General features: G+C 39.0%; 1 protein-coding gene across 6 annotated transcripts in view; it reads left to right on the top strand.

Annotated features, from left to right (window-relative positions):
• The window catches only part of MYLK4 (myosin light chain kinase family member 4), a 79,280-nt gene that overhangs the window by 37,289 nt on the left and 20,549 nt on the right, over positions 1-21,442 (top strand). For 2 of the 6 annotated variants that reach the window (XM_062617759.1, XM_062617761.1), the window contains exons 1-3: positions 8,105-9,275; positions 19,898-19,964; positions 20,458-20,914. In XM_062617759.1, coding sequence (XP_062473743.1) covers positions 8,616-9,275; positions 19,898-19,964; positions 20,458-20,914 — 1,184 coding nt within the window. In that variant the 5' untranslated portion in view covers positions 8,105-8,615. Of the gene's footprint in view, positions 1-8,104; positions 9,276-19,897; positions 19,965-20,457; positions 20,915-21,442 lie in introns of those variants that run through there. The other 4 variants (XR_009964595.1, XM_062617760.1, XM_062617762.1 and 1 more) reach the window with 2 other exon arrangements.

A 21,442-nucleotide genomic window follows, 5' to 3' on the forward strand; every position in this document is an offset into this window, starting at 1 on the left:
CCTCTGAAAGCAGTTTCCCTGAAGCATTTCTATGAAATAAAAACTTAACTCATCTTCTTTACAGTATGATGCAGCTGTTATTTTACTGCTGGCCTGCCTTAAGGAACACTGCTTCCCAAGAAGAGCACTGAGAAGATGAAAAATGTGCAATATCAGAGTTTCTCCCCTGCAGTATCTGCTCACATACTACTGTTTTGGGGACCCTCCTGGATATTAAACGGGAGCTCATTCACAACAACTCAATTTCTCGGGACTCCTGATTCTTCCCATTGAGCGCATCCTACCTTGTATTACTCACTCAGCTCCATTTAAGCATGTTTGCTGATTCTAGACTGCCTGAAGGGTGTCATAGACTGAAGTGAAAGCACAGGAGAAAAGACATAAGCGTGCAGGGGTGCATCTGCCAGTGCTATGGCAGGCTCTTGAAGGCAAGAGAAGCATCTGCAAGGTAAATTCTGCCCAGACTCCCTGCATCTGCAAGGGAAGTCCTCCCTTGACTCAAAGGCTTGCATGTAGCTACAGAAAGGCTCTATGAAATCTCTGGTATAAGAGCCTTCCTTAGAAGTTGATGGCTTCTGAGTGACTTTTATTCAATTAGCAAAGACAGGTGATTGTCAGCAAGAGTTCTCTCCCCAGCTTTTGTGTAAGTGGTGATACAAATATATTTAGCACACACAAAACATATTTTTAAGTTGTTGTTGTTTTGTTGTTTTTTTTTCCTGTAAATAGATTAATTTGAAATTTCTCACAACGTTAAAGCCAAGACTGATGTTTTTGGAATTTTCAAGATGAGCTATTAAAGCTTGATAAATTAAAACAAAAAGGTTTTATTAAAGAAGATATTGGGTGAATCTCAGCTTGGTTTATATAGTGGTGTCCTGCCAGGTACCGTAACACTTTTTACATCTCATCAGGCAATTGAAAATTGAAAAATTGCCTTAGAGGATGATTGTAAAGGCTGGACAATGAATATAGCTAATCTTTACAGCCCGGTGGCTGGGCATCTGGAGTGATCATTTAGTTGAAATATGTGGGAGTTAAAGGAGACAAAAATAGGTGGCAATTCTGATGGCTTTCAAAGTTCATCTAGAAGGCTGAGAACTTGCTGTGTTTCATTTTGGAATGAACATTCTAGGAGGAAGAAAACAGCTACAAAAGAAGACACGTAGCTAAAAGGCATTTCTGCTGTAAGAATATCCACCAGTGCCATGCTATTAGTATGTGCACCCTGGGCAGGATAGGAAAACAGGAAGGAAGATTTCTGTGACCTTTATTTACTTCATGTCCGTCCATTCAGTCATATGAAATTGAGCAGAATGAACTATTTGCATTGATATAAAACAAGCAGATCAAAGTGGAAAAAAAATGTAATACTTAACTTCCTGGATTTTAGGGCTTTTTGATATAGAAGTTTAATTTTATGTAACAAGCTTCCTTTGAATTCTTCATCCCTAAAGCATAAAGGTATGCTATGGAAATTTGCCAGGCAAAAGATACAATCTTTTGAAGTATCAACAAGTATTCACCAGAATTAGCCAACACCACAAATAAAAAACAGCTCAAATTGCCTCTTCCCTAAAAACACTGGTCTCCAGTATCTGCATCTCATGGTGCTTTTCCTTCTTTTAAGCAGTCCTGGATTCTGACGTTCATGCTGAATATGAATGTGCCAGTTATTTAATTTTTTTTACATTAGACTTTCAAGAAGAAAAGATGGATCAGGGTATTTCCTACATTCAGCTTTTTCTGCTGATTTACTTACTTAGTCTGCTTAATTCCAACTCTGGCTGCAGTCATACGGGTAAAACAAAAATGCTTGCTTCAGCAGAGCCTGCCTGGATAAATAACCAATGTCCTGGCTCACCTACAGAATGAGTGGGTTCCTGGTTTTGGTGCAGTGCCTTAGCAATGGAGCAGGATAAAATAATTTTGAAGTGAGGATATGATGGAGAAATAGGCTAATAGTAGTCATGGAGAGTGTGTACTGGTATTTAAAAAAAAACCAAACAAACAGAAAACCCCAAACCTTCCTTCCCACTTCTGCACTCCTGTAGCTGGTCTACTGTAGACGGCAGCAGGAGCAAACCCACCACAACTGAAAATGAATCAGCAGTAATTCTGCAGAAGAGCACTACATTCCCCTGGCTGCCATACTGGGCCTTCACTAGCCTCAGTGTTATCTTTGCAGTATTCTTACAGCAAAGAAAATAGGTTAACTCATAATAAACCCAAAGATAATTGCCTTTACTTTTTAAAGGTTAGTTTCAGAAAGCTGGGTGATCACAGACTGACAGCCCAAGACACACGTGGATTTCAACTGCTCTTTCTATTGGTACTGCCTGTCGAGTAGGCAGCCACCCCTGAGGATGTCCACTGTACCTGACCAGGGCTCTGATATTATGGGTAGGTAAGATTTGCAGCTTGACGGAAGCTGAGCTATCAGTATGTTTCTTCTGGAAAAGATAATACATCCTTTGTAAAACTTCTACCTCCCAACAGGCTAGGCAGCTTTGGGGCTCTTCTCCACAGCTCTTTTAAAGATCTTTTAATCAGTACAGTTTCCCTTTCTCACTGAAATTACATTTACTGTATTTTTAGTATGTCCTGATGGAGCGAAAGGTGTTACTTACATCCAATTTTCCATATAACCACTTCTGATGACTGCCTCTTTCAAGTCTTTTCAGCCTATCCATCCTGAATTAACTTTTTTATAAGAAAAGGCCTTTCGTGGTTTATAAATTTTAATACAGGATGCTAGCTGCCAGAAAGTTTTGGATTGCAACCAAAGATTTTAACCAGTCTACCCAGCAGATGAAATGAGGTACAGCTCCTGCTGCACCTGGAGACAGTACTTCTTTCATTGCTCTGTTTCAGAGTTATGACACCTCTGCTTTAGCCTCAGAAAGTCAGGAATTTTCCTTTAAACAGGCTTCCTGGAAATAGAGTTTTAGGCTATTAATGGGTAATTTATCACACAGTATTTTTCAGTCGTAAGAAACTCTGGGTTTTGAGGTTTGTTTTGTTTTTCGTATAGTAAATTTGGGACAGCTAAGCAGAGGTGATACCCTTGATGTGATATCTTGACCACAGGAAGTGATGATAGTGCGGACCAACCCACAGTGAAAGAACATTGTGTACTTTGATGGTGAAGTGCTTTGAACTTCAGCTGTTAAGCAGACTGATGCTGACTATGGTGGCTGTGCAGTTCTTTTTCACCCAAAGAAACCCGTTAATAGTGGGAAGCCATGTGTGAGTGAGTTGTGCTTGGCCTAGATAAATGCTGCACCATGCAGCTTGCAGGGCATTACCTCTCCTGTGCAAATTCTTTTCCACATGAAAGAGATCTGCAGAGCTCCAGAGTACAAGGAGTATTAGCCCCCAGAACATAGGTGGTGTTTTCCACTGTGATTTTCATCTTCAAAGATCTAGATAATTTCTACAGAGACATATACAGATAAATTAACTTTTATTTTTTTCCTGAAAAAAGTGGTCATATGAATGCTTGCAGAGAGGCTGAAAATTTGAAGGGGACAATATATCTAAAAGGTCAGTACATGGCATCTGCAGATTGATTGCTGAACTGTAACTGGGATCTCTCTGCAGTTTGTTTCAGGGACTTGCTCTCATCATTTATCACTAGGGTATCTCCAGGACACTTGGCTACCAGGGACATTATAGTAAAGGAAGTCAGAATTCATAATTAATTAACAGGTCGTAGAGTAGTTGCATGCAGAGAGCCCTGTGGAGCAATAAATTCCCTAGTCCTACCTCATGAAGTTCGGTGCCAGACTTTTCTTGCTGTATGTTCCTGTCCTGTGTAAAGCTGTTTCCTTTTCTGACCTTAAGCAGAGTTCCAGACTAGTGTTTTGGGCAGACCCCAGGGGTGCCATAAAGTTGTATCACTTATGACACAGTGTGTTACTTAATCTTAGGCATACAGTTATTTCAGCCCCCACAGTGACAGTCCAACATGACTGCTGATTGTAGAAATGCATCATTCTGGATAAATTCCCTGATCCATGTTGATGCTTTTTGGTTGGAAAGGGTGGGAGGGATGAGAGGAGAGGGAAGAGAACGGTTTTATCTGTTTTACCATCATGGACATCTGTGAACTTTCAGTAAACAGCATGACTTTCTGAATCTGGTTCATAGCTTTCATGCTTGCTTTCTAATCTGTTTCAGAACAGAGCAGCTGTAAGCTTGTATTGTTTCTTAGGGAGCTGTTGTTTTGTACTAGAGAAAGAGCAGACATGCTTTAACTTTCACTTGTGCACAACTATGTACAGTAATTTCTCTGCTCTGTGACTAGCATATAACAATCCTAGACTATTTTAGATAGTGGCTTTCCTGTTCTCCAAGTCTAAAACTGTTTCTTGTTTGAGGTTTATTGAGATTTGAATCTTACTGAGATGTGTATGGAAATATTCTGTAAATGATATAAAGGTCTTCCTAAAAACAGCTTACCTGTAAATGATTAAAGGGGACAGCCTTTGCTAGGGATGTCTACAGTGTATGAACATTATCACAATGGGGAAATATATAAAGACATGATTTATCTGTAAAGCATAATTGATCATTCAGATATAAAAGATATTATTGGAACTTTTCTTCTGGGTCTTATGGCCAGTCTGGCCACAAAATGTGCTTCTCTATGGCTCATCTGAGAGCAAAATCTGCATCTCTCTTGATCAAATTTTCAGAAAAATGTGGGGTTTATTTCTGCTTATTTGTGAAAAATGCAGTATTAGAATTACGAATTTGAACTAGAACTTCATAAAAGTAGGCTATATTCCCTGCCATTTCTTAGTTTATGGTGGAGTTTTCATTAAGGGGATGAATACAGATGAACCATAGGATAAGTACTGAAGACAAGAAGATGGTCAAGATCGCTGGAGAGGATTATTTTTTAAGGAAGGAAGAGGAACATGGAAGTTGCAGGTATATGGGGCAGGGATATATAAGGCACAAAATAGACACTGAAAGGAATAAAAATAAGTGAAAAGTCAGCAGAAAACTGAATGAGTGGTATATAAGGATGATCTTAAGTCATTAAAATATAAACCAGTAGTTCTTAAAAGAATTCAGCAGCAAAAAAGCAGCAATTGTATGGAAGAAATAAAACTCTTTCAGCAGGTAATTAAATGCCATCCAATTTCACAGTTGAGTAACACTATACTGTATAGTGCAAGTTAAACCTTTGTACAAAAATGTCAGCCTTTGGGCTGGTATTGTCACTGCTATGGTGGAGTGGTCTTGTGTTAATATTCCAAAGTGTAATACTTAGCAGTGCTAGGCATATGGGGAATTTTTACAGTATTTTGGTCGGTTGTGTTTCTTTGTTTTCAATTCATGAAGGTTAACTACTGCTGCAGCTTTACCCTTATTTTTCAACAGACTTTTTAGCAGTTTTGGTGCTGGGCAAATCCAATGATCATGATAGGGATCTGTGAGTTGAAAATAAGAAAGTTGTTATATGGGCTTATTTTTTTCATTAATGATAGTTACAGTTGCTATAAGATTCAGTTATTAGAAAAAAATCTGTCCAGGTATTTGGTTATTAAAAATATTTCAAATTATTTGCATATAATATTATTCAACTTCATAAAGTGGCTGTGGTAATAATCCACTGCCCAAAGAAATAAATGTTCAATACTTAAAATAATACTATTTTTTGCGGAATACTATCCCTTAATTCATTCTTACTGAACTTTTGAAAGTTATCTGAATATGAAAGATTATTTCCAGTTTCCAGAGCAGGAGGCAGGATTCACAGATTCCCAGCTGTGAAGAAGTTACTGGCAAGAGCTTTCTGAGCCCAGACAAAAAGCTGATGTTAACTTTCTTTCATTTATTCTTCTTTTCTAGCCCCTAACCAGCAGTTCTTTCTTCCAGTTCACTTCAGCTTCAGACAGAACTACTAATACATACTGATGAGTTTTTAATGAATCATTTTTAGTTTGCTTTCTACATTTTAAAAGTGTCTGGCATTTTTGTGTATCGTGGCGTAATACTAAATCAGTAGGACTTTACAGATGATACTTGATAATAGGATCTTAACTCACAGAGCTTAAAATTTTTATTAGTGTTTATAGTATTGGTTTGAGGTATTTCACATAATGTTTCCCTAGACAACTGTTAGGAGAGATCTAAATGTTTAACATATGTGACTGTTCACTAATATAACACATGATTTTACCACTGCTATCTGTAGGTCCTGTCACATTCCTCCCTATTTCTCATTTTTACAAAATAGTGTTCCTTATGGAAAGAATCCTTGTGGCTGACAGGTTTCACCTATGAAAATCCTCGGAGCAAGAATCCTATCTGGATGGGTGGCAAGGTCTAGCTAACCACTTTTTTTGTGTAAGGAGTGTGAGGAAGAGGGGGAAAGCTCACTGTGAACTCCTACAGGGGTGTTTCATCAAAAATAAATGGTTGTTCAAATCTGGCTGTTTTACAGACATGCAAACACCTCTCCTGGAAATTTATGTCTAACGGGGGCTTCTGCAGATGTGAAACTGTCAGGAGGGTTTAGTTTATGCTTCTGACAGAGATGAACAGAAGAAGGCAAATGCATTCAAACATAACTGCTCTCTGCTAGAACTGTCATGATGATCTTTGCTTTGGGATTCTTTTCTTTTTTTTTTAACTGCTGTCTTGTATATTATTCTACCCATGAAATAGGGATCCCTAAAATCCCCATTTTTAATTTCCCCCCCCAACACCCAATCTTATTTCCTATTTAAAAATCATTTAACCTTCAATCCACTCAGTGAATATGCTGTGCACAATAACACATGATGATCACTCTTGGTAATGTCTGTTATATAAAGAACAGATTTCAGTCCATGTTTTATGGTTATGCATGTTCACCTTTCACTCAGAGTAACATGCTGCTCTCATAAGGTGACAAATGTACCTAGGAACCTTTTTCCTATATTAACTTGTGGTAACTGGAGAGCAACCTCCTGAATTACCTTATCAACACTGGTCACATGCTGAGCCATAAATGACTGTGGGAGAATGCTTTCGGAAACTTGAAAACTTCAGATGTGATTGACTCCAAAAGACATCTTTGGCACCTAAAAATAAAGAGAAGACCTTTCATATCCTTCATTTAGTGAACAGATGAAATTTTGAAAGGTTATTTTGTGTGTTAAATATTCAGAACTCACTATGTGCTTTATTTAATTATCCCTCATGCTCCGCATTTAAAGGATGGAGAAACTGAGGTTGGCAAAAGAAGTAATATACTGGGATCACAAAAGAAGCTCATGATCCTTTCAGTAGAGTAGTAGTCTGGCTGTTTTCCAACCAGCTGGCTGACTACATGTTGATTTCTGTAAGAAGTACAGCGCAAGTGCAGGTTGACCTATGTGTGGTCGGTCAATCTATGACTGTCATTTGTCTAAGGCAGCCTTTTCTTTGTATTTCTTCACAAGATGATCCATACCAGTTTACTTTTTGTTCATTTGTAGAGCGTAGTTGACTTGAGATGAGAAGTTCTGGTTTTATTCTTTCTGTAATTCTGTTTTTATTTTTCTAACCAAATGAAAAATGTTCAACAGCTCATACTTATGCCTTAGAGAATCCTGTTCCCAGTCATGACATTTCTTCTTTGTCCAATGTTGTTTTTTTGAGAGAAATGAAGGTCTTTTGCAAAAGCAAAGCTTAAACCAACTGTCTGAGTGATGAATACTAATCACTGGCTTTGAGATGTTTACTGGCAGGCAAACAAAGCAAAGAACTGAACTCTCTATCAAACTTTGTATTTGTGAATTTGTATGACCAGATATATACAGATAATAGTAAAACATAGAGCTTCATTTGTGGCAAATTAGTTCAGTCTCAATAAATACAGAAATAAATTAAGATACATGCTATGAAGAGAATTGCTAGTGTATGAAAAGCTAGCTGTGTGGTCACTGAAATACAGGGTAGAGAAAGGGGCTCTGAGTTTTTCAAATATCTTCATTCTTTTACTTTCTTTACTGTATTCATTTTTTAACAACTCTATTGACTTGTTCCTTGACATGAGGCTTTTCCAGCAACAAAGGTCTTCATCTGAAAAGCTCACCTTAAGACATAGTAATTTCAAGCAGTTGCATTTAAGGTCCTTGTAAGGACCCTTATTCTCTTCAGAGCAGGGATCACATTACGTACTCATACTACTTTTGAAAACCAACAACACCACTGCCAAAGCATCTACCCTTAGAGACTTCTCATGTATCGTGTAGCCTTTTTGCTATCAAATTCCATTGCAGTGCAAATAGTTCAGTCCCTGCTAGGGCTGACGTCACTGAACTGAGTGCATTTAGGATATGCATTTCTATATTCACTTTATTTGGAAACTGGCATATATATATTTAAAATTATATATAGATACATATATGAGGAAAAAAAAAGGATCAAAGGCATTTTTCTTCCTAAATAATTTGGGTGTCTTTTTCCTCTGTTTTAGTCAAATATATGAGAGTAGTTTATAAATTGGTTTACCTGGAGTTGCCAAACTTGGCTGTATATCTGAGCAGCCTGGATGAGAAGCCTTTGCAACTGATATTGTCCTCAAGCAGCTGATCATCAGAGCATTTCCTTCCCCTATCCAATCCAGCAAAATGAGCACATCCAGCAGGCAGAGCTCTTCTACGTCTATGGTCAACAACTTGGCCAAAATATTCGATCCAAATGCTTTGCAAACCCAAGGGCCTGATAATGGAACGGAACCCCCCCAGATTCTTCATGTTGAAAGCAGTGATGTCAGCACATCTGAAAGTTTTAACATCATGGATATGAAGTTTGCCTCCCTCGAACAGAAAATAGATAAGCTGTTGATTCTGCAAGACAGTGTTCTTAAGAAGCTTAACAGCGTTTCCCAAGAAATCTGTTGCATTGAAAAAGACATTGAGATTGTAAAGGCGGAAACAACTGAACCTGAATCAAGGATGGAAAGAAACAAAAGTCTGAGAAGTAATGACATGAAGAGGCTTTGCCTTAAAATGAAAAAATCTCTTTCTGATATGAACAGGAATGCAGAGCAGCAGGTTAAAAGACTAGATGGACTGGAGCAAAGTGTTTCTGGATTACAGAAGCTTGTAGGGCCTCTGGTGGAGAAGGTTAAAACATTAGTAATTCGTAATTCGAGTGTAAAACACCATGTTCAAAAACGTAAACTCTGCAAGGCAGGTGATTATACAAAAGGAGCTGGACATGTTTTTAGAATGCACATTTTCTCAGAGACGACAGCTGATGCCCTGCTCAAGAAGAAAAGTGAAAAGGTGAGCCCAGGTTTGTGTTTCATCCTGTTAGGAATTATTGCAAGCTAAAGATATGTTCTGCTATGCACTTAGCTTTTTTGTTTCACTAACACATAAGAGGAAACAACCAATAACCTCTAAAAATGAAAAGTATTGGAAAAAACTGTGGAAGTTTCACTGGAAAAGATAGAAAATCTGCTGGGTGATAAATACTTTCATTTTTTTCTAATTAATTCTTTAGAGTTGTCAAACATAACTATGGGTCACTGACATGGGTAACAAAGATTGACACACAGCTCAGGAGGCTGGGGTTCTCACCATACATTTTACTATAATCCTCTCTGGATTTATAATTATCTGGGGGACTCAAGTTGCAGCATGTTATTTGCAGTGGGGTCTAGAGCATTGTGAACCTACTAAAAATCCTTCTTGGGTCAGGGTATGTACATATGAATGTTGTTTATTTCAAAGAACATCTTAAGTGTGCTGTTCTGATCTGGTATTTCTGTGGCCATTAGTGGGGAGGGGAGGACTTCTAAACTAGGATCTGAGGTAGGGTTACCGTAACTGGAGCTGCAGCTTGTGTAAACTTCCTCAGGGGAGGAATGCCTGTGTCACCATAACAGAAATTTCATCATATTCTTCACAGGTCAGATTAAAAATCCACAAAAATCCCTTGAAAGGTGCTATTGATTATAATAGGCCCTTATAAGGCAGCTTGACTATCCTTTGTTTTGTAAAGAAGCCAGATAGCATTTGAAATTTAAGGGATTTCTTCTGACAAAGTACGTTAATGTTTTATTAACCTACAGTGAGCCAAAAAAGTTGTCTTTCATATTTTCTTCCACTTTGCTTTGCCCCCCTTTCCCCCCGCCCCCAAAAAAGAAGTCACAAACAGGCTTTACTCTTTGATTAATTTAAAGAATAATTGTTGAGTTTGTTTTTCTAAAGTTTTTGATTAGGAAAACATCATTTGAAGGTATTATTGGAAATGGCATTTCTTGAACAAAGAAGCACCCAATATTACTTAGACTGCTCAGGTCATCAAGCCTGGTGCTTTTCAGCTTGGCTGCTCTTAATCAGCCCACTTCTCAGGTAGACCAGAATCATTTGAGCCGTTGTAGGCAACTATAAAAACAGAAGTCAGCCCTGAGTAGCAGCAGAGGAGCATCTTGTGTAAAGCTCTGTCAGCTGAACTGGCTGTTCTACCACTATGTAAACATATAAAATGTTCAGCCTTATTTCCAGAGCATCATTAACTGAAGGGGAAAGCTGCTGCTCTGCCAAAGGAGACAACAAAAGTGGTTTCTACAGGCCCTTCTTGAACATCAGGTTGGACTGGTTTCAATAAAAAGAAGTTTTCTTGGTTTGTACCATTACTTTGATGAGAAAAATTATGTACCGTAAGCCTCTGAGTTTAAGGCTTCTTTTACTTTTCAAAGCATCAATGAAAACATCTTCCATAAAATACCCATCGTAATGAGACCCACAGGTCATCTCTGTAGTGCTGTGATCACTGCAGTTTGTGGTAGAGCTCTATCTGTCTCCGTGAAATTTCATGTTCATCTAAACTATTTATAAATATAAACTGAATCAGTCCTGGAATGCTAATGAAATGGCAGCTCCTGGAGGTCTGAGTAGGTTCAAGGCTCTCCTTGCTAAAAATTCAACGTAAGAGAAAGGAGGGGACTGTGCGGGATTTGCCAGTGAGTTTGTGTGAGCCAGTGGGTGTAGAGGAAGAGGCAGGTCAGAGGAGGAGGCCATGCTCCTGGCAGGCCAAAGGGGAGCCAGAATGGCAGGGATGCAGTGCCAAGTGGAGAACTTATAGCTACTAAGGGCCTGGAAGTAGAAGATGATGGAAACAGAGGCAGCCTACTTACAAGGACTCAAAGAGGAGAGGGACGAGCAGAGTCTCTGTGTTTTCCAACAGCAGCTCCATTTGTAATCCCTTCACTGATTCATTTTTGTTTAGGCAGACTCTTGGTGATGTTGAGCAGACTTCGTAGAAGCTTGTCTTCCATGTGGGCTTAGCAAAGGCGTCACAAGCATGTCTGGAATCACGCTGGTGATATTATTAAGTTGTTAATATTTTGTTTGTTTTATGAGATAGCATGCATATGTTAGCTTGTCATTACCTTCCTCTCTGTGCATTTGATTTACTAGTAAAGGACCATCATAAAATTACCAAGCTATCTTGTGAACAACAGCTGGCTTTAGTAAACACTTAGTCATCTTGGATTTAAATAAAAACAGACTTGAAGTCAGCCCTGCATCAAGAATAATGCAGAATGGTATGATATTCTTTAGCAGAGGCTGCTGAGCTTGGCTGCCAGCTTAGTAGGAGCCCATATTTACTGGTGTTCAGGGTAAAGAATGTCTCCTTTGTGTAACGGAGTAGTAACAGCATTTCTGAGCACGTTAGTGAAAAAACTGTTCCATGAGACGCTGTGAAGTTGCTTGTGCATGCCTCTGCCTGCCGCATACTCAAACTGGATTTACAAACAAAGTGTTAAATTGTGAGAAAAGCAGAAAGAAAAGCAAAGGAATAGAGAAATAAGGATTTCACCCTTGCAGGGTTTTACACCTGAAATGTACCACTGATACCTGGTGGCATAACAATGAACAAATCTGTCTGATTATGCAGAATTCATTCCTTGCTTCTGTTAACACAATCCTTATCACCATTTCCAGTCCCCACCTAATGACAATTTTGACCCTGCAGAAATGCAGGCTGCCTGGCAGTAAGACCAGTGTCTCTTTTATCCTAGGTAAACTCCACATGGCAACACTGAGCAACCCTTCAATGACTTTAAACATACACAGTCCTATTCTGTTTCCTTACAGCCCTGAACAAGGTGATCCATTCACTACAGTTAATTTGGAAGGACAGTACCCACTTCAGTGCATTGCTGGAGTTGGTCAGGTGTTTTGGATGATGTGCCTATTTGTCATCTACCCTGCTCCAGCTATAAGCAAATTGCAACTTTTAGTTCTAGTGACTTAAGATGTCTGAGAAAAACTTGGCTGTCCCAGCCCAGTTCTGGAAAATAATCCACTAATTCTTAATTACTAGTAGATAGCACAATAGGTGGCTATGGATACATCTGGATAAGGAAGCGGATTGTGCTTACATACTATTTAATCACCTGCCTTCCCATTCTTTCCTCTCTAGAGAGGTGCTGCTTTATGCTTTATTAATGGTAGGATTCTTTTTGAATTTTTCCTATCTAACTCGTTTTACAGAGCTAAATTAAGTAGAGAGCAGTGGAAAAGGCAAAATAGTGGGAAGAGAAGAGGAGGAATGGGAGAGGGGTAAAGAAGGGGTGATAAGCAGCTGGGGTGTGTAATCTCTCTTCTGGCTTCAGCAGCACTGGGACAGTTTCCCAATCATATGCTCCACTTTTTGTGCTCTTGTAACATGTAGGGATCACTCTCCTCCGAAGCAAAATTTCTGCTTTCCTGCCTTTTACTGCCGTCCTGAAATACCTTTACTGCCTTGTACAGGAGATTAGTTTATTTCTGTCTTGGGTTGGAGTTATAATATTGTGTAGCCTGCAGACACTTCATGCTTTGTCAGTGCTGCCAAATGTCTCCAAGCCGTTTTCCACTGAGTGCAGCGTGACCCTATCACCACATGGCTGAGAGAAGTAGCATGAATTACTTGTCATTTTAAGTTATTTTCTCACTACTACCACCCAGGGAAATCAGCAGTTCTACAGTAAGGGTCTTTAAAAGTCTTGAGGTTTTCCTCAAATTCACCTTTTTAAGTAGTCTGTGATAATCCTGTTGCAAAATAACTCTGTAACTCCATTTTCAGTCTTATTTCTTCCACATATAAAGAAAGGGGTAAAATAATAATACTTCACTTATTTCCTCCAAATTAAACCATTTAGAGATTCTACACTATTAACCTGCAAATACTCACCTGGAGGGTCAGAAAGTCCCTTTTTTGCCATCATAAATTTCTGTTGAACTTTCTGTAATTGCCTGTGTGTTGCTGTAACTTTGGTCTCCTGCCATTTCTACAGGCTTTGCCATATCACTATATATAACTGTTAGAGGTTTGAGACTGTTTCCCACACTAAAACTACACCAGCAGTAGGAGCTGTGTTTTCTGCTTGAACCCTCTGTTCCTCCCATGTAGTTATCACACTTGAATTGCAACTCACTGTCTGCTTTAGTAGGAGTCTGAAGTGAAACTGCTGTTTGCCACCCTTATTTTAAGATCCATTCAGGTCGGTTCACAGCTGTTCTTCCGATTCTTTCACTTTGCCTATAAATGCTAAAGGGTCCCCTATGCATTCTTCAGAGTCTCTCTAGATTGGCTGTGTTCTGTGTATTTTTCATATTCCAGCCAAATAGTCAGTAATTTTCATTTTCTGTTTTTATCTGTCTTCAAGAGTTGCTGCTGTCCTTGGTGGTTTTTGAGGGTAGGGGCTTTCTGCAGAATCTCATCAGATGGGTTCTCTGCTGCTTGGGCAAAGCATGCAGTCAACATGTTCAGCTGTCATTATTCCTGGGAATGATCTTCTTCCCCTCAGGACTGATGCCTTTACCTAAATATTTTCTTGGGAGAATTATTCCAGTTTTGAGTGAGCTATAATATGTTAGAATTATAATCCTCTCTCTGGCTTTCTCTGTCTATAAAACCGGTATATTTTCTCCAGATGACATTTTCATCACATTTTGCCCTGTTCTCAGTGTAAGGGAACTGACAGCCATAGGAGGTTTTTCATGACCTTCCAATTCATAATGCTTTTTAATTTTGCTTTCACTTCCCCTCAGAATTTGCTGTGTTCTCTACAGTGTTCTCAGGGTAGGATCCTGCCCTGGGCACTGTTGTTATGGTTTTGCTGTCTTTACAACTCTGAGGAACATGTGGAATCAAAGCAGGCACATCTGATTTCTACATGCCTGCACGCCACCTTGGGTGGGTTATGAGTGTGACGTTAATGCCTGTGTGTTTAAGAATTCATTACAATTCCTTTACAAAACTAGGGAGACCTCATGATGAAGATGATAACTGGCAAGTGCAGGAGAGCAAGACAGGGCAGGTCATCAGAGAGTAGTCCTGTAAAGAGGTGAGACAGTGGCAGGAAGTGGCAGGAAGGATTTGCCCAGCCAATAGGTCTTTGCCCAGCCAATAGGTCTTTGCCCACTGCAGGCATCTAAAATCCATCTTTTGACATCAGATATCCTAGCCATTTAGTCAGTTTCCAGGTGAGAACTCCAATCAGGGCCTATCAGAAATCAGCTATGTCTGGCAGTATTAAGGGTACTATGCTTGAATGCCTCCTCTGGTAGGAGAGTGTCATTACAACTAAATGAGGGGTCTCCGACATGCTTTTGATGGCAAGAGTGGCTGTTCTGGAGCACAATTAATTTGGTGCCGTCCTCTGGCATCACTCTGGATTTTCTGCACATGGTTACCAGTGAGAAGGAGCAGTGATGGGTGGCTGGGCAGCAGCCCCAGCAGAGCCTGGGAGGAGTCCCACCACCTGGTTTATGCCTGTGGTTAAAAAGATCTGCCATTGATTTGGCTTTCAAGCTGGACTTTTTAGCTCCTCTCTCAGACTGTGATAATAGTGGAGCCCACTTTAGAGGATGAGCCATTTAACGGCAATAAGGAAAATGTGGAGAATTGCACACGGAAAATGTTAGAGTTATGGTACAGGTGCATATGAGGCACATGCACCTGTGAAGCACATGGGCAGGCATCACATATGTGAGTACATTGAGCAGTATAGAGAAGGGGTAGATATGAGGCTGTCCAATATTGACAATAAGACAAGCAGCCACAGTCTCCAGAGGTTGTGTTTGCCTGACATTGCCCCTGATTTGTTCAGGTGAAAAACCCAAAATTGATAGTAACAGGTTGATTTGATTTCCCAGATACAGTGAAAGGACATGTATCAAAGCCAGGTAATGCTGAATGCTTTGGTCTTAGGAGGTGGATTGGTAACCTCAGATTTGTTGGTCATTATTACAGGCCTCTGTGTATTCGAGAAATATTAAAATTATACCAATTGATTCGAGTTAAAAAATATCTACCTGCAAAGCTCTTCTTATGCATGATGCTGATTCTGTTAAAAGACACTGACTAAACCTTAAGGCAAAAGTAAAGATGTTAAAAAGCAACCTGTTAGCACAATATGCTGTGTCTTCACCGTAGCAGGTGGCATGCTCAAGGCCATGGGCTCCATCATAAGCCTGGTTGCATGAAAGCCTTTTTGGCTCTTCAGTGTAAGATTCCCTGTTTTGAGAAGAATAGCCTGGCAGGAGGAAGCATCCATTCAAAACATGTCAGGCACTGCTTCTCCAGTGAAGCAGGTGAGAAGTTGACAAAGTGAAATGGAGAATGGACAAGGCTTTTGGCTTGGTTGATCTTCAGTTTCTTACCTAGGATGGTGTTACTCTGAGGGATTTTTCAGTATTTAGTATGTGTCTTCATGCAGAGATTGTTACCTCATTATGAATGTATTTTCAAGTCAGCAGGTCACATAAAAATTCTCTTGTATTTCCTATTGGGGGAATCACAATTCTCATCTCAGATGTTATTTTTGTGAGTGTTCAGAAGATACTTGTGACTTGAGTTTGCAGAAGTAACTTGGTTAATGCAGAAGAATGATTTCTTTATCTAGTTCAAGAAGCTCTATAAAGATTACGGAAGAGTCAAAATCTTTGCCTGAAGATGCCAGCAGTTTGTGTAATGTAGCAAAAAACAGTGATACAGAAGCAGATGAACTGCCTGACAGTATAAAAACAGAATTCCCATGTGTACATTCTGTACCATTTACAGGTTTGAAAAAAAAATACGTTCAGTGAATATTTTGCATAGCTAGTGGGAAAAAAAGGGTGTATATTGAGGAGAAACACAAAAGGGAAGGCAGGGGGTGGATTCCAGCTTTGAGGGATAGCACAGGAAGCACCACCATGCATGCTGTTGTCCCCAGGTCTCTGTTGTATGTGATGCATTTTCCTGTGTACCAGTGTGGAGATAACTAGGAGCAATCACAGTACCATGCTCAGGTGGCAAGGTCCCTGGCTAATTCCTGTCAGTGAAATGAATTCATTGCAAAGCGCAAGTAACTTAATCATCTGGATAAATGGATGGTGATCAGGTCTTACACAAAACCAGGATATCCTGCCATAACAAAGCTCCTCAAAGTATCTTAAGGACATGAGAAAAAGACACCAAGTAAGAAATGGGATTTAGGCATATGCAGTTTTGTGTCTTGGTATCGTCTGATTGAAGTTGAGAATAATGCCTTGACATCAAACAAAATGTGATGAGGTGATAAAGGACCTCTAACTAAAAAGCTGGGACTGTGTTGTGAGGCCATTCATTGCAAAAATTTTTGCAGTAGGAAAAAAAAATCAAAGAGTTTTATTAGGTGAATAAAAAAATTTGAAAGTTAGCTAGGAAAACATTCCAAGGGTAGGACTGGTACAGTATAAAGAAGGAATTTAACTAAGTATAGGTCATTAAAAAGGAGTCAGTTGTCTATAAAAAAAACATTGATTTCATGCTGCATTTGAAATGTCTGTAAAAATTTATTATATTTTTATATATAATTGCTTATTGCTTAATTTCTGCAGGTTTCTAAACTCAATTTAAAAAATTTCTGAAAGGCTTTCTTTTCTTTTTTTTTTTTTTTTTCCAATTTGTCTATACTAAAGTTTCAGTCTCTGGAAAATCTCTCATTATTCTGTTATCATCAAGTGGGTTTTTATTCTGTCTTTATTACTTAGGTTCTAGCAACGCTCCATGTGAAAGTATATGTTTAAGTCTGCAAAATGTATTTTTGAAGACACAATACCAACTAGTGTAGGCACAGACACCTTTTTGCTTTGGTATTTTTGCAGGGTCACAATGCAACCTTTCTTATTTAACCTTTTGTGGAATTAAAATGAAAACTTGATTGAAAGCTTTTGGCTTCTACAAATAGAGAAAATGACTGCAGTGCCATTAACCTTATTGCGCATAATCAAGTCATTCAAAAAAAAAAGGAAAAATAAGGTGGAGGCGTAATTTCCATTAAGAAATACTGATTTCCATAATTTTAGAAATTACAGACTAGAAAAAGTCATGTCACCAAAATTCAGGGAGAATGATACATAAATAAATAAAATCCCAATAGGGATTATATCAAAAAGACCCTTAAGAAGACACTGCAATCAGACTGAAGAAGAGGGGTGTTATAATGAGTAGTCAGGTGGGATGGATGTCCTTAACAAACCACTATACCTTTCGGATGAGATTTTCAGAAAAGCCTTATGGCCTTGGGTGCTTGCAGCCTGTGGGCTCTAATTGCAGCTGGCCCAACTGCATAGGGTCAGACGCCATAGGAGCACATGCCCTGGAAGACCACCAGGAGGGCTTTGTGCCTCCTGTGGCCTGGCTGGGAGGGACATGTTGATTTCTGTCTGCTCCAGACAACCTGGTTCAATCCCACCCTTCACAGGGAAGAAATAATGAACAAAACTTCATGTTTTTTATTGCTGGGTTGAGGTTTGACAAGTTGAAGTCACATGTTGCTACAAATAGCAAAACATGGAGAAAACTGAGATGCTCATGTGTAGACTACATGTCTCTACAAATAGTCCAGTGTCCAGTCCTTGTATCTGTAGTTCTTATTCCAGTGCACTGTTGACACTATATTTTTTTTTGCAGATAGCTACATTTATTGTTTCTGAAGGATACCAGTAAATATTTTATTTGTATTCTTTTTCTTTTTTTTTTTATTTAAATTAGTATGAGCTCCTGCTGCTGTTAAAAAGTAAGAGATCAGAAATGACGCTTTAATAAACACTGCAGTAATTTATGTAACACTAGGGCAATTTCAGTTATTCAGCATCGTCCAGTGTTCCTTCCCTTAGACAGATTTTCAAAGCTGGCTTCTGTATTTCACACCTGCAAAATACAGCAGTGTTTAGTAGGAAGTGCTGTGTGCCTGCAATTAATTCTGAATGCAGAAGTGAAAACTGGCCCCGTTCATCAAACAGTCTAGAGGCCATTTCTCTCTGGTTATTTGCTCAGCTGACTGTATTTGATCTGAGCTGATGTCCTCAGTGGTACGGTGAGGCTGAAATAGTTACAGGAATCTGAGTGCATTACTAATTGAGGTCACACTGCAGAATGTATAAGTCTGAGGCTTTTTCCTACTACTTTTAGTGGTTTTTCACTATTAAAAAACCAGAATCTATCTGTGATCTATCTGGAGCCATTACATTTATATTTAAGTTCCTTGTGAGCAGGGCTCCAATTTATGTTTCAAGGGTACTTACCAAGTTGTATTTATGCCTTTTTCATTTTGTGGCTTGCAACTTCCTGGGACGAACTGCATCCCAAATAGTTGTCAGTTGCAGTTCTGATGCTCATATTACAGTTTCTTTTTCCCTTGCAGATCAAGGTTTTCCGAAAAGTCCTGCTGAAATCCTTTCATGTTGTTTCATCCAATTTTCCTCAACTCTTTTTGTTTCTTCGCTTTCTTTCCCTTGAACAATTTGTAGCTGACACACATTGCTTTAATTTCATGCTCATTTTCCATATAGTCTGATGAAATTGAAACAAAAAAAAAAAAGAAAGAATCATAAAAAATGCAGAAAGCTTTCCAGAACAAATGTTTAGTAATAGGACTGTTTCATGCTCAGAATACAATATGAATAAGCTGTGGGACTGCTTGCATGATTAAAACACTCAAAATTAAGTGCTTGGTCCTGTATATTTTGTTGAAATATGTATTACACTGCTTCAGCTGGTAGCTCGAAGACCAAAAGTAGTCTCTCTGGAAAATAATTGGAGGTATCTGCATTTTTCACACCATGTGGATCTATTACTAATAATGATAGTGCCAGTTTCATAGTACTATGAGAGGAAGAAGGCAGGTGGAAAAGGAGCACTGAGCATTAGCAGAAACCATGGTTTGCTGTGGTCACTGTCCTACTAAAAGTTTAGGAGCAGCCAATTTAAAAAAAAACACACTGAGCAAACAGCATAGGAATATGAGTAAATGGCCATAAAGGTAACAGTAACAGCAGTTTTTATGAGGAGCTGGCTTGGTATAAAGCACCTCTAGATGTCACTGTAGCATTGTAAAATGTGGGTAAGAGAGCCCTACAAAACTGACATCCTGGTTTATATGCTCCACTTTCTGGTAACTGTTTCGATCAGCCTCTAAGAAATTATTGGATCATTAAAATTGCTGTAACCAGACGTTGATTAACAGCAAAACTTTTTGAAATCTGTCAGTAAGACTGTTACTGAACATTTTACTAGGACACTAAATAGTCCTAGCTTTGGTTTAACTAACCTAATTTTCAACAGCATAAGCTAGTGCAGGGCAAAAGCTCACTTCTGGATGTTTTTTGCTTTAAGTCTCTAAGGCTCAATCCTGATCTTTTCTGTTTTTATGCCAACACTGATGTCTATTACAGTTGAGATCATTTCTCTTGCTTTACACTGGTACCAATCTGCTCAGCTTGGTAGTGATTAAAATAAAGATCATAATTTATAAAAAGAGCATGAATTAGAACACAGAGTACCTGGATTTGACAAAAAATAAATCAGTCTGCAATTTCATGAGGAAGAGTGCAACATGAACGCTGTATACTTGGATTGACATCAATTGCCTTCTCCACAGGTCATCAAAGAAAAGTCACATGTTAATGAAACGGGAAAAAAAGAGAAGAAGCCACCAGATTCAACAGGTTAGAATATTTTTTGTTTCTGATCAGTTTCTAGTTCCTAAGGGTACAACTGCACAGAAATAGCCATTACTCTTCTGAACAGCTCCAGTGAAGTTCTTTGGGTTATGTGTGTGCCCATCAGCATGGGTGAGAATTGTTCAAGCAGTATCAACCTACTTTTCACATGCCTGTGTACATAGTGGTAAACTGCTAAAAAAATGCTTTGCCTTAGGAGTTTATCAACCTTCACTTGGCTGACAATAAATTTGAGTGAGAAAAAATGTTTTTCAATGCTGCGTCTAAAAGGAAGACTTTATGACCCATGATGTCCCTGTTTTAAAGAAATAGTCTATTCTTGCTTAGGAGAACTTAACACTGACCTTGAAAGTGGGAGAGAATAGCAAGTGTGCCTGGCTCAAAATGCAACAGCAGTTATGCTAAGTATGCAACCCTACTTTGTTACTGACTATCAGAGAATTACTGACAGATTCCTTTGTAATCTGTTTGCTTACAGAGGGGGCCATCCAAAAGAGTCAGTCCTGCTCTCAGGAAGAAGTTTGTAAGCTCAACAAGGAAAATGCCAAGAGGGAAAGTTCTGTTCTGCTTCGAATGGATCCTTCCAAATGTCATAATGAAGGGCCAGAGGATAAAGGAGAAAGTTTGGCTTTTGAAGGCTATTCCAAATGTAGGAGAAGCTCTGTTCAGAAATCCATCACTGCAGAAAAGCAGCAAGAAGATGTTGTTGATGCTTGTGAAAGGATAACGGGGCAGGAGGTAGAGAGTGAGCCTCCAGCAGATGGGGAGAGGAAGGAGGAACATCAGGTATCTGGAGCTGAAAAACAAGAGAAGAAGGAGAAAGAAGGGGAGAAAAATGCTGATAAGAGTGAAAAAGATGCTGAGGAACCACCAGCTCCTTCCCAAAATGAAGATGAGGCAGGACAAAGCGATGATGAAGAGGTACCAGAGGGAAGGTAAGGTCTGAAGCTCAGGCTGCACATTCTTAAGAGACTCATGCTCTAGAAAGTGAAGTTCAAGTTTCGAGTCAAAGTGGCTGGTTAACGTAAATACTAGTGAAAATCCAGCCCAGTACAAAAGAGTAAAATCAGTCTATGTCTCTGGTCTGAGCTCTAAGCTGAAATTATACTCTTAAAACAATCTACCATACATGGTGCTAGCAGTGTGCTTTGGTTGTTTGCTTGGGAAAAAATTTAGGAACATGGGAATTGTGTTGGACTAGTCTTCATTTCTGAGGAGAATTCTTCATTGTTGTATTTGTATACTGCAGCATCATATAACCTATGAGCAAAGCAAGGTTAGATCAGGCTGTGTATCAATTGAGAATTAAGTTACTGCAAAATGCAGTTACTTAAATGATCACATAAACCCATGAAACTTTGCTCAGGCAATTAAACTGATAATTTTTTTACTGTAATTCTTCACTGCATTGATATGTAACCCTTCAGTGATGAACCAGTTTAAGCTCTCACAAACCTATATGT

The sequence above is a fragment of the Pezoporus occidentalis genome, unplaced genomic scaffold (assembly GCF_034315485.1).
Source record: "Pezoporus occidentalis ecotype Australia unplaced genomic scaffold, CSIRO_AGI_Poc_V1 ctg2, whole genome shotgun sequence".
NCBI lineage: Eukaryota > Metazoa > Chordata > Aves > Psittaciformes > Psittacidae > Pezoporus > Pezoporus occidentalis.